This window comes from Mixophyes fleayi, chromosome 7, assembly GCF_038048845.1.
Source record: "Mixophyes fleayi isolate aMixFle1 chromosome 7, aMixFle1.hap1, whole genome shotgun sequence".
NCBI lineage: Eukaryota > Metazoa > Chordata > Amphibia > Anura > Limnodynastidae > Mixophyes > Mixophyes fleayi.
Genome location: NC_134408.1, coordinates 33,497,234 through 33,513,325, shown reverse-complemented (window position 1 = coordinate 33,513,325; position 16,092 = coordinate 33,497,234). Strand labels below are relative to the sequence as shown.

At 39.7% G+C, this 16,092-nt stretch overlaps 1 protein-coding gene across 1 annotated transcript in view; it reads right to left on the bottom strand.

Moving 5' to 3' along the window:
- Nucleotides 1-639: 639 nt before the first annotated feature.
- ADAP1 (ArfGAP with dual PH domains 1) overlaps nucleotides 640-16,092 on the bottom strand; it is a 134,010-nt gene continuing 118,557 nt past the window's right edge. Inside the window, exons 7-11 of the mRNA XM_075179630.1 lie at nucleotides 12,312-12,395; nucleotides 11,694-11,756; nucleotides 9,716-9,787; nucleotides 5,966-6,194; nucleotides 640-5,572 (exon numbers count right to left, since the gene is read on the bottom strand). Of these exons, the coding sequence (XP_075035731.1) occupies nucleotides 5,544-5,572; nucleotides 5,966-6,194; nucleotides 9,716-9,787; nucleotides 11,694-11,756; nucleotides 12,312-12,395 (477 nt within the window). The 3' untranslated portion in view covers nucleotides 640-5,543. The remainder of the gene's footprint in view (nucleotides 5,573-5,965; nucleotides 6,195-9,715; nucleotides 9,788-11,693; nucleotides 11,757-12,311; nucleotides 12,396-16,092) is intronic.

Genomic DNA, 16,092 nt, shown 5'->3' with positions numbered 1-16,092 from the left:
TCCACTTTTTCAAACCCGCAGTTTAGTAAATATACCCCTTTGTATCCATATTGTATATCAATATCAGTCTATCAAAAATAAGATGCCACATGGATAAGGAAATACCTTCCACCTAGGGAATGTATAAAAATATTTATTTAAAAAAAACCAAAAAACATACATTTTTGATTGCGGTTCTGAAGCTGTGCACTGCTCTCACTGAGCCACACTTAAGAGTTGGAAATTTGTGTTGCATAAAAATGCGACTTTCATCAAATGTATCACTGCACATGCGCACAACTGCACATGTATTTTAAGTTGCATGTACCTTATGGTTGTGTCCACTTAGAGAGAAGGGTCAGGGACATTCAGGTGCAAGACAACCACGACTGCTAAGAGAACTGTCCGATTTTGATCTAGACACATCTTTAACGTACTTGTTTTCAGAGACATATTGTTGCACTACCCACGATGATGACAGTTGCGGACAAATCTTTAAGTTCGATTTAAAGTTGCTGGTATCTTAAGGTACAGCTCCTGAAACGTACATGTATGGATCTATTTTTGCTTGTATACAAACGTCTTTTATAGTCAACTTTAATATTTGAATAATATTAAATCAGAAAACGATTAAAACCTTGTGGAAATGAAAAAAGACAGTTTATCAGATTAATGTAATAATTTATTGATCAGAATTACATTTAGTACCACTATTTATTGGTGACAAACCAAAATTGTTTACAGCATAATTAATATTTAATTTACAAACACTGAGCCCAAACCCTCTTTCATATTCAGGAGTATCGTTCATCCTATTCTGAAAGCAACCCCAAGGTATAAACATGCTTATATACAAGACAAATGGTTCAAAAGGCATTGTCTAGACACGTGTTAGAGACATAAACATAGAATATTCTCCTGCCTGGTGCTGCAGATCAATCTGGCAAAAGAGATTAGGGGCTAGATTTACTAAGCTGTGGTTTTGAAAAAGTGGGGATGTTGCCTATAGCAACCAATCAGATTCTAGCTGTCATTTTGTGGAAAGTACTAAATAAATGAAAGCTAGAATCTGATTGGTTGCTATAGGCAACATCCTCACTTTTTCAAACCCGCAGCTTAGTAAATCTAGCCCTAGTGTCTATGGTCTACGGTGAAGAGTAGCCATTTTGTTCTCTCCACTTGGTTCAGTCATTCACAATCGAGGTGCGAATGACGAGATGTAATTTACACAAAACTAGAGTTTCCTCCCAGTATCATTAGTTGATACCCTTTTAACAACATTACACCACCAAGAAAGAGTTTAATTTTTAATCATGAAATATTACATCTAGTTATTCTACTTGGCTTAGATAACACAGTCGACCTCCTCATGTTTGAAGTCCTTGTTAAAAAGCCGTTGGGATATCTACAGAACGTAAAATGCCATAATGGCCGCTCTTTGTGATCTGGCTATTTTGAATGCAAAAAATGATGTTAACTATCTGAAAGACTTGTGAGAGTAATTAAATGCTTGTACACACTGGTTTTAAAATCAAGCACTCAATGCGTGTTTAATGCATCAACAAAGCCCTGCAAATGCTAGGATTTTTAACACTGGGCTATATATAGATTAATTGAAACGCTATTAGCAGGCACTCTTTAAGAGCTCCTGCCAACAACCATCTATTCTCATAAACTCAGTATAAATGATGACAGTGACAGCAGCTCTCTGGAAGTAGACTGCACCATCCATCATTCTGTGCCAAATTGTCTAACCTTATGGCTGGCATGAATATTGGGAGCTGTGAGCTTCTTAGTCTTGGGGACAATGTATTTTTTTTTTAAAAAAAAATAAATCTTTCTTATTTAAAATGTTCTTAAAGAAAGTTTTGAAATTCACGTGAAGTGTTGAGATTTGGGTAGTCTTGGTGTCGGGAGTATTAGATAGCACAGGCAATTACTTTGGATATCACTACATAATTATACAAGAATTGCACAACAGCAAAACCTACATCCGAGATTCCCGTTGAATGTATTAATATTTCGATTTACAATTAAAAGCTTTAGTAGCCACCCTTCCAATGCAATATATATTGTTTGCTTATATTCCACAGCATTGTCTGTACAGTGGCAGCCAACAGGAGAGATCCTACAGATATTACTGTGTGTTCTCGAAAGGACTCCTGTCAACTGGCATCAGAAAACAATTAGGCCTCAGTCCTTGTTTCACCACAGTCAGATCTTTGTTCCTGGAATAATTCTTTCTTCTGTACTGTGCAAATGCAATGGTTTCTGGTAACAGGCAGTCTGATAAACAAAACAAGTCAACTAAACGGTCTTTTGGAAATGAGAAGTCTCATATATCTTCTGTATTAAATGTTGCAGAACAAAAATAATATATAATAATTATATATTAGTTAGAACGTAGCCCTGTTGCTGCATGTCCACATTAGACAATTTTTGTTTTATTTTTTTTTTAGAAAAATTGGCTCAATTGCAAAATATGTGACAGTAATAATGGGTTGGAGAATAGGACTTTGGAAAATTTACTAACAATATAGTTAGGTGTGCAGACTGCTGATTGTATTTGTCCATAGTTGTGAATTTTTTTTTGTATTGTGGTTATTCAAATGTCTTTTTATTTTCACAACTGTCAACGAATGTGTTGTGGGCTTTGCAAACGTGAGCATGAAAATCAGCTTATTAATGCTGAGGTATGCAGACAACAGCATTGAATCACTGTCGGTGTCACGTAAAATGGTAAACTGACATTAGTGTAAATCTAGACATGGGAGCTTTTATCTTGAAACTTGTTCTCCAAAAATCAGAAATCCAAAGAAATAATAATTGTTGCTGCTTAGTGATACTTCCATAACAGAGGTAGGTGTGATCACAAAATACCTCCTCTCTTGCTTGCTCTCTCTCTCTTGTAGTATACTTTAGGCACGGTACTCCAAATGATGGAAAATACTTTTATCTGGAAAATGACATTCCTAGCATTTTGGATATTTCCTAGACCTCTACCTTGCAAACAATATGAGCTTTTACATTATTATAGCATAATCATCTAGTCCTCACCAAGTCCAAAAAAGTGATAAATTTAATCTCATGTGACAAATAACACGTAACAGATTTTTACTGTCACTATTTGTTCAACAATAATTAAGGCAATATGAAGAAGCCATGTGTGAAAAAGTAAGTATACCCTATGATTCAGTAGCTTGTACAACTACCTTTAGCAGGAATAACTTGAAGTAATAATATTCTGTGTGTTTATCTTCCGTTGTATTTGAGTAATTTTGGACCATTCCTTACAACTGAGGTTCTTGTGACAATTCACTGTATTTGGTTTTCACCAAACATGACGCAGTGAATTACCACACAACTCCACTTTGGTTGTATCTGTCCAGAGGGCATTGTTATAGAAACCTTGTAGTTTGACCAGATACAACTTTGCAAGCCTGAACAGTACTGCAATGTTTTATTTGGAGAGAAGAGACTACATCTCCATGACTGCAATACTTGTTCAGTCTTTATCTATTGATAGAACATGTACTTTAATATTAAACATATTAACAAGCTCCTGTAGTGTAGCTTTTGAGTTCTTTGCGATTTGTCAGCACATTGTACACACTGATCTTTGGGTGAATTTGCAGGGACGACCAGTCCTGTGAAGATTGCCAACGGTCTATCATTCGTAAACACCCTTTCCCATGGTAGAATGATGGACTGAACCAAAGGCTCTGCCCTTATGTAGAGATGACAGCACTTCCTTATGATCAATCATCAGTCATCTGATTAGCTGCCCTAGGCTCATATTATCTTCTTTATTGATATGGAAGCAGTTAGGGTGTACTTGCTTTTCACACATGGCTTTAACATGTTGACTTTTCTTGTTGTTGTATAAATAACGACAAAATAAAGTCTGTTATGGGTTATTTGTCATATGAAATTGGATTTACTTGGTGAATAATAGATGATTGTTAATTATGAAATATGTAATAACACAAATGTAAAAGCGACGTGCGTTGTGTTTCACATGCCTGTCTGGTACCAAATAATTAGTGTATATGGTATACCCTAAGTGACTGAGGCAGACTGGGATGTACACCAGTTTGTGTAACGCATCTTCCGTGAAATCACTCTGTGTTTGTCCAGAAACGTGTCTGCAGATTTGCGGGATTCTAGCACTTATGTCCGTCTGCATCTAGAGGCAGGATGGGGGAGGGAAGGGGCGTGCAAAGGCAGGTCGGTAACGCTATAGGGGTGATCGGGCAAATGTGGCTCAAGCAGACCTGTAGAAACAGCCATCTACGGACAGTCAGGAGATGCTCTGAACCTGGTATAGGACAGGTGCAAGTACGGATTGACGATGATGACTTCTCATAAACCAGGCGTATATGCTGCGGCAGTGGAGACAAAGACATCTTGAGATGCGTACGGCTCTGCACGTGGGTGGAAACGCACTACTTTCCCCTGCTCTATTTTAATGAGTAAGTTACTCCTGTTTCGCGTCTTAACTCTGCATCAGCCGCTGTATGTTTATTGTCCTCAAATATAAGTCATGGGGAACCAGAAAAGGTCATTTACAAACACTGACAGAGGTGGGCCTGCATAACAAATGCAAATTTGCGCTTTTAAAGTCAATTTTTGCGCAATGGAACCGTTTTGATTAGCCAGGACAGAGGTGCGTAAAGATAGCAGCGACTGAAGAGGGACATCTTCCTCATTGTGATACGTGATCTGGGCAGACTGTGGTATGTCTTGCATGTAAGGTAGCGGCAGTAATATACAACAAGCTGGTGTGGTTACGGAACATTTAGGGAGGTGTTCCTGGTTGAACGGGAGTAACAGTAACACAAGTCCATTCAGTTCTGCACTAAAAGCTGTGTAAAGTTACTGGCTCTCTGTTGCCCTCTATAGCACAGGGGAGGAATCACACACCAATGATGTACATGATCCTCAATGGAGTTGGAATGAATCCTAATTCATCGTGATGAGAGGTTACAGTGTGGACACAAAACATGCAGGAAATTAAGGTACAACATTTCAGTTACAACACATGAAGAAAGTATTATGTTCCTCTGTAGTCATACTTGCAGGCCGGCACAGAAAAAGTAGTGGGAGGGTGTTTAGTTTCAGTACCCTCCCTGAGTTCCTCTCTTCTTGGTTTTAATGAGTTACAAGTATTTTCATGCTACGGGGTCATTGGTAACGTACATGGGGATATCCAAACACATCCTGCTTCTGCAAATGACTACGATTTATAAAAAGCTGAGTGGATGTGTAATAATGAACATTCTCTCAGTCGGTGGCCTAGACATCTTAGTACACCTCCTCCACAGAAACCATTGCTGAGAACCTGACCACAATGGATGTAGTATGGCACGGGATATGGACAATATGGCGACATGCTCAGTCCTTTGTTGAACAACTGTAGTGGAAAGTGGATTTGTTTGGCAGAACTTTCTCCCAGCACCGGTACCCCCCCCCCTTCATTTCCATTTCACATCAATTTGTAGATACATTTTCCTTCTGCTGTAAACCTTGTGCACGTGTGTAAACAGTTGTGTAAACGTCTTGCACTACGGTTTATGCTTGAAATGAGCTTCCACTGCAAAACAATAGAAGAAGAAAAAAAAGACATAGTGAAAAGGAGACTTGAATAAAATCACTAGTTTAATGCAATAAAGCATCTGATTGGATGGGCACTACTGTCCAATCAGGTGTCCCGTTCATGGCACCTCCCATCTATAGAAGTGCAAAATACACCTTTAACAGCTTCCTGCATGTCCTGTCGAATGGTGTGGTCCAGGGCTCATGTTTAGCAATGGTGAGATCCCAAGAGAGGGACTCAAACAAAATTAGAAAGGGGAGGGGGAAATGAGCACAACACCATTGACAAATGCACGTATATAAAACCTACATATAAATAGTGCATAATTATTTTTGCATACTGCATACACTGAATATAATATGCACAGCAGAGTGTGTAATGTACTCTCACCTGCATACTCTTGGGGAAGCATGGGCTTGCTGAGAACTTTCTGGAAGGCGGAGATCCAGTCAGAGCGGTCAGTATCGCTCTCGCATGTAAACAGAAACTTCCTGTCAGGAGTAGTGATGGTGATACCATACTGCCAGTGGTTCCCTTGTGTGGAGGCAGGAAGTCCCTCTTCTACCTTATAGTTGTTATCCGTGCTGCCGATGAACACTTCCCCTCTGGCGAAGGCATCCTGTGACACAACCAAATGTTACCCATAACACCAATACAAATACCAAAGAAAACTTGGTTTTGAGGTGTTAACAGTGACAAACCAAATGTAAAACGCATGAACCTCGTCTTATTAGAGACATTTAACAATAAACTGAAGTAACGCATGATATTGCATGAAATCTAATCTAATCTTCATACTTTTTGAATGCAAATTAAAACTATTTTTCTTTGCATTTGTCTAAATGAAACAATAATGGATTCATACATAATAATATACCTTTTACAAGGCTTTAATTATCTCCTATCAAAATGTTACAAATTCTAATTGCAGCATTTACCTTGCCAGAGAGACAGTCTTGTGTTGTTTCCCATAATCCTTTGAACTGCTCCCAAAACCCTTCTGTCATTATTAAGTATGTGTTATAACCAGTGATGGAAGTGGGCTGGTATATGGTTAATGGTATACAGTGCTCTGACATACAGCCACTTCTATTGCTTTGATTGTAAAACTAACAAATTCCATTCACTTACATTCCCATCACATGTTCCATACCGCCAATCCTACATTTCTACTTGGACCACTGGTTATAACCCTTGTATAATACAAAACTCGGGGGAGGGGGGGAGGCAGTATCTATGGTCTGATGTCATTGGGGTCCTATCTGATATGATGGGTAAAATAAGCTGTAATCAGGTTGCACTTTCTGTACCAGCACAATTATGTTGTGTTTCCCTGGGGTCAGAGCCAGGTGACAAACTTCCTGCAGTCTGGCACAATTGTATTATTATAATGTATTATAATGTGATATATTTATTTATTATAAGGACCTGACTGCAACGGGGTGTTAAGTATTTATTTGATCTACTGGGTAGATTACTGCACATTACTATATGGACATTATTAATATTGTTCATCCTACTGGTCATTAGCATTACCAGGTACCATCACTATTAATGGGCATCTTACTGGGCATTACTACTTCTTGGTATCTAACTGGACCTTATTAATAATGGGCATCTTATTGGGTATTACGGCTACTGATCTTATTGGGCTTCAGTAATGGACATTTATGGGACATTATCACAGCATATTAGAACTTCCTGGATGTTATATGTGGCATATTAGATCCTGCCTGGCATTATCTATTGTGTATTTCATCTTATAGGAGCCTCATCACTGGCATATTAGTTCTTAGGCACCATCACTGGTGTATTTGATCTTGATGAGCATTATTACTGTATAACTGGTATATTATATGTCTAGACATCACCACCTGCGTATTTGCCCTTGTTGGACATTAAAATTGCATATTAGGCCCGGGTTGTCTCGTTCCATGTATACAAAATGGGCAGGTACGGGCAAGCTGCTGTTACTCAATCGTATAACCAAGACAACAATATTTCCACAATTTTCGGAGCTGGTAGAGCGGTGTGGTTTTTTGCCGGGACAGTTCCACCAATATCTTCAGATTAGGCATTACCACCAAACGGTTAAAGCCCAACTCTCTTCCAGACCACCTACCACATTTGAGAACCTGTGCCTCTCGGGCCCGTCATCCAAAGGCCTTATATCCATTCTATATAACGCCTTGCTCCCCGCTACTCCGACTGTTAAGGATCGCTTTCAGACGCAGTGGGAGGCGGACCTGGGAACCGAGTTAGATGAGGAAGACTGGTCGGATATTTATGAAAGTACAGCTCGTAGCTCTATAAATGTTCGTGTCAAAGAAAATGCGAACAAGCTAATACATAGGTGGTACTATGTCCCCTCCAGGCTACAAAAAATATACCCACAGACCAGTGCTGACTGCTGGAGAAACTGTGGACAAACAGGAACATTTATGCACATGTGGTGGTACTGTCCCAGGATACGACCATTCTGGACAGCAGTCCTTGCGCTAGCTTCAACAATTTTAGATACTCCTATCCCATCTGACCCTAAGCATATTCTGCTACCGCTGCCCCTCCCAGACCTCACCAAATCTGCTCACAAGCTACTTAGGCACATTGTCAGTGCTACCACGTGTCAGATAGCGGCCTCTTGGAAAAACTCCACACCGCCAACTCTCCAGATGGTCTGCAGTCGGATCTGGCACACTTACCAGATGGAACACATTACTAGCATACGGAGGGGCTCCTCCGTCTCCTTCTATAAAGTCTGGTCTTCATGGGCCTTATATCATAATCAAGCTCCACTCCAGTTCTAGCGGAATCTGAATATGGAATGGTGCTTCTAAACAAGTCTACTTCTTCTTTATTTGATATGGGAATCCTCAATCCCCCCAACCCTTCCTCTGGTCCCTACATTCCTCCCCTTCTACTCATTACTCCCATCCCCTCCATACCCTATAGTTCTGAAATGTTAAAACAACATCTTTGCTGTTTTGGATAATTACACAATTATCTTCCGAATATGATAGAACCATGAGAGTGTTTTTGTGTTCAGCTGTATGTAAACACGTGTTATTTGTTATTGATTAACCTCTCGAGATTTTGTAATGCTTTTCATTGAAAAAAAAAGATGTTCCTAATAAAAAGTTTATAAAAAATAAATAAAAAAAATTGCATATTAGAGTTAAATGGGCATTAACAATGGCCTCAGACTTTGATGTATTATTACTGTCATATTTCACGTTGCTGGGCGTTATCAATAGCGAATTGGATTGTGATGTGAGTTATTACTAGTATATCTCACATTGATGGGTGTTATCTATAGCATATTAGATTTTGCTCATTGCATATAAAGCTTAACTTTTGGAATTTAATTTTCTTGGCTGCAGTGTGTCAATTGCGCATCTCCCTGGCACTGCCATTAGACATACCTCCCTACTAGGAGAAACGGCAGAATGTGCGTAGACCGCAGTGCACTAGAAGGAATCAGGGAAAGCGTCGCTGGAGGATGTCCAGTGGTTTCACAGAACGCTGGGCCTCCCCCAGCGCCCTTCTTCCACCCCCCTAAGGTGTGGGCGGCACATGGGGAGGTAATAAGTGAAATGTGGGGGAGGGAAGTGGCATGTTGGGTGAGTTTTGGAATATATTTGGGATCTGAGGACATTTCATGGCAAGTAGAAGTTTGAGGATATTTGGGGCATTTTGTGTGGGTCTTGGGACATGTGGGGCTATTTTGGAGCAAGTGGAAGGTCTGTGGGGCATTTTAAGATGAGACATACGAGGGTGCTGAGGGTGTCTTGGGTCTTGTTTCATTCTTGAAATTAACAGTAATGCGAGTCTCTTTTGAAGGTCGGGAGGCCCATTAATGGTCTACTGTATGATTAGATTTGAGGGTTCATTGAAGGCTAAATCGCTATATTTTCCACTTCAAGACATTAAAGTTATATAAAAATATTGATATAACAAATCTGTAAAAGGCTTAAGAATAGTACAGAGGTCAAATCACACCCATGGCTGAGAATCTAGGTCATTTCATATGTAATCTCTGGATCGTAACCTCTGACTATTTTATAAACACATCTTGAAAGCAGCCATCAATCTCAGAGTGCTCAGTTACATTAAGAGCATCCTAATTAAACACATTCTTACCAAAGGATCTTTGAAGTACATTAATCTTCTGTCATCCAAGGTGAACCATCTCTTTTTAAAACCTTCTGTATGCTAAAAATAAAAACACGTATTTCAAACACAAGTTGTTAACAACGGATTACAATAACCAGATACGTGTGTGCGGTTTGCAGGACTCTGGGGGAGAGAAGGCAACAAAGTGAATCAATGGTCAAAGTCGGCCCGGTTAACTCTGCACCTTTGATGACACTGTCTTGGTATAAGAGGAGCTTAATAGAGAGTAACCCATACACATATAGTCTAGAAATTCCACTTGAGAAGTTTGAGGTTAAAAAAAAAACAACAGAAAACCTAGTACCCTACACCCCACATTATTACACTCTATACAAACAAAGGAGACTACATTTCCCAACATGACCTGACCACTGGACATGATCATATTACAATTCTACTACACCCCCAACATGACCTGACCACTGGACATGATCATAATACAATTCTATTACACTCTATACAGACATAGGACACTACACCCCCAACATGATCTGATCACTACGGCAACACGGTGGCTAAGTGGTTAGCACCTCTGCCTTACAGCACTGGGGTCATGAGTTCAATTCCCGACCATGGCCTTATCTGTGAGGAGTTTGTATGTTCTCCCCGTGTTTGCGTGGGTTTCCTCCCACACTCCAAAAATATACTGGTAGGTTAATTAGCTGCTAACAAAAATTGACCCTAGTCTGTGTTGTCTGTCTGTGTGTGTATGTTAGGGAATTTAGACTGTAAGCTCCAATGGGGCAGGGACTGATGTGAGTGAGTTCTCTCTATAGCGCTGCGGAATTAGTGGCGCTATATAAATAAATGATGATGATGATCACTGGACATGATCATAATACACTGTATACAGACATGGGACACTACATCCCCAACATGACCTGACCACTGGACATGGCCATAATACAATTCTATTACACTCTATACAGACATAGGACACTACACCCCCAACATGACCTGATCAATGGCTATGGCTATAATAGAATTCTATTACATTATGTACAGATGTAGGACACAACACACAAGAATAACCTGAGCACTGAACATGATGATAATACAATTGTATAATTGTCTATACAAATTCTATACAAATATAGGATACTACAGGTAAATAACAATGTACATAATCAGAATATGTATATACTGTTATACAGGATTTTAAATACAATATTCCCATTTAAAGCATTTAACTTGTACAATACACAGTATATACTGGAAATCAAAAGATGGGAAGTTAGTGGGCAGTCAAAATGACTCAGGCCCTTAGTGTGATCTGAAAAGCCATGCCCTCCCTAGACCCATCTGCCAAACATTATAATAATTCTAATAATTTAAATGTAAATAAAAAAACAAATAAAAGATAGTACTTGACACCTCGAAATGACCCTGTCTGCCATTCTGCATGATACCAACACATTTTGCATCATTGTGGCTCCAAACATACAGAGACATTGCTATACCCTAAAAAGTCTACCCTTAGTTCCTATCCTTTGTCTGGAGCAAAAACATCCGGGATATTCTGCGACATTGCATAGCAAATTTAGAACGGCAATGGATTTCAAGGCAAGTTTTGCTTTGCAGAATCCGCTGGTTGATACATTTACCCCCTGGTCTGCAAGTGGAATTAAGCCACATTTTCAAAATGAACTAAAACTTTCCCTATAAGCTAAAAATGTGTGACAATTTTCTTTACGCTATAGAGTAAATTGATCAAGATCATCTCACTGTAATACTAGTAGTGGTAAAGGGGGTCTACACCACTTTCTTCCATATACTCCAAATAATAATAAGATTATCTATAAATTATATTCATTGTTCAGGAACATGACAAAGGTCAGCAGGAATTGCGCAAACAACAACTTTAGTTTTTTAGGTGTAACAGCCCTTTCCATTGGAATATGTACTTGTAGCTGCACGTTCCCTGAGGATATTCCTAATGTCTTACCTTTGGACCTGTTTTTTCCATAAACCCCTCTTTGAGAAAGTTTCTTGTCAGCTTTGGCACCAACTAGAAGAACAAACGATTAGCATTATTCATAGTGCTCCTGTGCTCCCTATACAGGTTCACAAATACTGGTGCAAAGTAGGTTAAGTACAGTACAATCCACAAAAATCAACAGGTGAACCATGGACACAGTTTTTTGGAACCTTGGCTCTTCTGTTGAATAGTGTGTGTGAGTGTGAGTGTGAGTGTATGTCAGACCCCCAGTCTGTGGATTCGATCCAATTAAATTACAGTCACTCATAGTGCTGAATAAGTCATGTGAAAGCATCCTGCATTCTCATTGGTGAATAGTTCCAGTGTGCTACAGGGTATGACACTTTCATATACAGTAGCTACGCAGAAGCGTATTTGACTGTAAAACATGTAAACATAAAAACATGACATAAAACATAAAAATGTAATAAAGATGACAATACATTAACACAATACAATTTTTTACAATCCTCCTACTGATTTGTATTTATCATACTTCTGTATTAAACATACATATGTCATATATCTGTAGAGAATGTAGGGACTGCCAATGAGCGAAACATAACAATACATAAGTTAACTTACTGCAACATCTCCTGCACCAGGATAGGCAACCTGTAAGTAGTGAAACCGCGAAGCTCGGATAGCATTGTACCAATCAACGATCTCCTGTAATAAGCATGAATGCACAACAGTTACCCTGTAATATGAGAATTATTCTAGAAAAAAACCTCCAAAATGAAGCTATTATAAAGACAATTACCTATATCAGATATAAATCTGCATTGATAAACATTAGTGACATTAAAATATCTCACATAAATAATATATAAATAAATAATATGACACATAAAACTACACTTTGCTTGAACTGGTGAGTTTGCATGCAGTATTTTAGGAAACCACATGGTGGCACTAGTTTACCAGCACCAGAGATATGACCTTTGTTATTAAGGGAGCTGTTATAGCAACAAGCCAACTCCCCTGGCTACACCCTAGACAGGTGCCTGGCAGGTGCCCTCATTGATTTGTGATGCCAATTAGAAGTGATATGAAAGGGCAAAATACACCAAGATTCATTAATAATTTCTTCTGACTTCTGCTTTCTCTGACAGCCGCACAAACATGTTCAACATGACAGCATGAAATTAAAAGCCAGATTGGTGTAGAATAATGAATGCAGCATACTTCTAGTAGTGTTATAAATAAAAAACATTCTACACTTGCTAAAAAAAAAGAAGCATATTACTCTATATACTTATAAGGATCATTTAATTATGCTCTACTCTGGGTTAACTGTTACATGTTATTACATTTTTAATGAGACTTGCTTTCGCAATGTTTAATAAAAGAAGTTTTTACTTAGTAGTATCTACACAGAATTTCTCCATGTGATAAAACACGGTTGGTTATTTACTCACAAAGTGCAATAAGTCATATTAACCAATCAGATAGCTGCTTATTTTGTCTAACCAGCACTAATTCGATAGAAGCGAATTGCTGATTGGTTGCTACGGTTTAATGCCTAATTGCACTTTGTGATTACATAACACCCTATATAAGATCCTGCTCTCTTCTGCTTTTTCAGCTTGTCAGCGGCTATTATCGAATTCTTCCAATTTCTCTCATCTAGTCACTTTCACCTCAGTAAATCATTATATCTGGTCTCAGTAGCATGGAACCATATCGCACCACTGCACTTTTCGGATGTTAAAGTCCTGTGGTGCGCTCATTTGTAACTAGTAAAAGTTATATCTATTTTTCTATCAAGCTTTTATCCCCCCCAGTTTCTATGTCATGTGTTTTTCCTGTTCTAGTGTTCGGATCAATGATCTTAATGGCTGTAAAGAGGCCTGAATTTAGGTATCTCAGCTATACAGTGGGCGTGGCTAAATAAAAACAATTGAGTATACTGTTATATTGGTACAAGAGTGGCATGATAGGTTATAGCAGAAATGCTCCAACCATTTTGAAAACTGGTTCTAACCAGTAACTCAAATCTATGCAGAAGTGCAAAAAATTGTTCGAAATTCTCAACTTTTGCAACCTTAAAAAAAGTCGGCATTTGTGTTAACCAGATGGTTGCTAGAAAGGCCTGAAGCCTGTTTGACATTTGTTGAACCTCTTCAAAGTTTGTTATGAACTCATTCCATGTCCATTGAGAGCGATCACCGTACTTATAACACGTTCATTCAACACTGGATCATTGTGTAGCACATTCAATTAATATGGCCGATTGCCATTTGCAATTTTAATTTCAGTTCCAGGAGACTGGGTTGGAAATTGGGGAGGACTGCCAGGAGCCAGGAAACAAAGGTCACACCAAGAGGGCTCATTACATCCACTTGCGCACACTTGACACTTTTTTTGTTTGTTTGTTTTTTTCACAGGGAGAGTTTAAATAAACAACATTTTTGTTTATTTAGATTAGAGGATGAGAGTACAGTTGATCTCCTCACCACCCATGGAAAATGTTGTCCGCAGCCCATAGGGAACAGCAGCAGAGCCAGCAGAGCAGGTGACTGCTGCTAGGACCATTCCTGGTCACCCCAGGGTCAGGGGCCCCAGTTGCTGCTCATAGTGGGCTGATTAGTGGGGAAGATTGGGACACAGCTAATTTAAGGAGCTTCACCTCCTCTCACCTCTGCTCAAGGTCACAGTGCTGCTTAAGAGGAAGTACTGCCAAGGATTTGTGAGAGCTCTGATTGAACGTGGAAATACTTTGGTACCATAGTTCAAAGATTGTGCAGTCTCTTTCTGTGACGGGCACTGAAGCTGGTGTGAAAACCGTACATGGGCATCCAGTACGTTGTGCTTAGACTCCCCTGGACTTGAGCCTGATGCTTCTGAGAGTAGTGAGGTGCCTGCTGTTGTGAGTCCCCTAGGATATGGAGGTAGTGGCTTCCACTGACTCGAGTGTGCACTCAGGTGATGCACCAGTGGAGTTCATCATGCCCATGCATCAATATCACAGTGCCAATGGCTGCCAGCAGCAGTATGACACAGGCTGTGGCACCAGGTCCACCACCAGCTCTGGTGTGTGGGAATACTTATAACTCCTACACAGAGAAAATGAGGACAACTCAGTGTATATTACCTGCAAACTCTGAGTGTGGGAGGGCAGTGCGGGATCATGTGTGGGAGCTGCTGCACTAATAGCCAAGGGAGGCATCGAAAGAAGGTGTGGCAGACATGACAAGTAGATTGCTGCATGGTCTAAGTGTGCCCCGGGGCCTCGTACCACAACGACCTCCTGCTGCTCTGTCACTTAATGTCAGAGTCACATATCCCCAAAAGCAGCGCACAGCACTAGTCACAGATATTGATTGAAGTCCAGTGATGTCGAGCCATCAACTGAGCTGGAAATCATCCCTAAGTCATCACTTCCACAAGCCCAGAGACAGCAGAGCCAGGGAAATAGATGAACAGAAAGGATCAGCCAGAAGTGGACAGCGCCAGTTGCTACAGACAACATGATAGATGATGCACTTTTCAGCATGTGCATCCCCTTTTGTGGATTCTGTACAAAGCTGCTGCTCGGCGGTGAACAGGAGCAGAACGCATGTTCCTGGCTCTCTGCAATAAAGTCAGGAGTGATAAGCCTACAAATATCCACCTGGTTGTTAGGAAAGCTTAAAAAAGAGCAACAGGCCAGTGGAGCAGGAGTCCTATTACACAAGGCTAAAATAATAGCATGACGCTGTGAAACTGTAGCAGAAGGCGCTCTACAAGACTATTAAGCGTATTCTTCCAGATAGAAGTTATAATTTATGTCTATAAATTTTCTAGTGTTCAATTTTTACAATCTAGGGATCTGTGTGGTCTGGATTTTTGACTATTTATTGGGCTAGAAAGAGGGCAGCACTATGTTCATACATTAAGCGTTTAGGTATAGGTAAAGGTAACTTATGGTTATGTTGATGGGGTTATAGTGGCTTAAGATGGATAGAAAATATAAGCAACAATGTGTGTGTCCCATCCATAATTGTTACTTATGCAGGAGTTGATATAAGAAACAAACACTGGATATAATGGGCCCCATGGTATTGGTATTTGTGAATCATTGTTTGCAGGGTCTAAGGAAATGCCAAGGTTGAAGTGGCTATCACACAATATCTGAAGCCTTTATAGAGATGCTGCAGGAAACAGAACAATTAAATGCCTGATGTCCTAAGAAGTTTGGGGGAGTAGGTATACAGCACACAGAGCTTGAGAAAGGAGGGGAGTGACTTGGTTCATTTATCATATATTGGTCTGTATATTACCAAGTGGGTACTGCAAGACCATTGCTGCTATTTTATCATAAAAAAAACCACCACTACTGTTCCTACTTCCTTTACTTCTGAATTTGAATTTCAAACCTCAA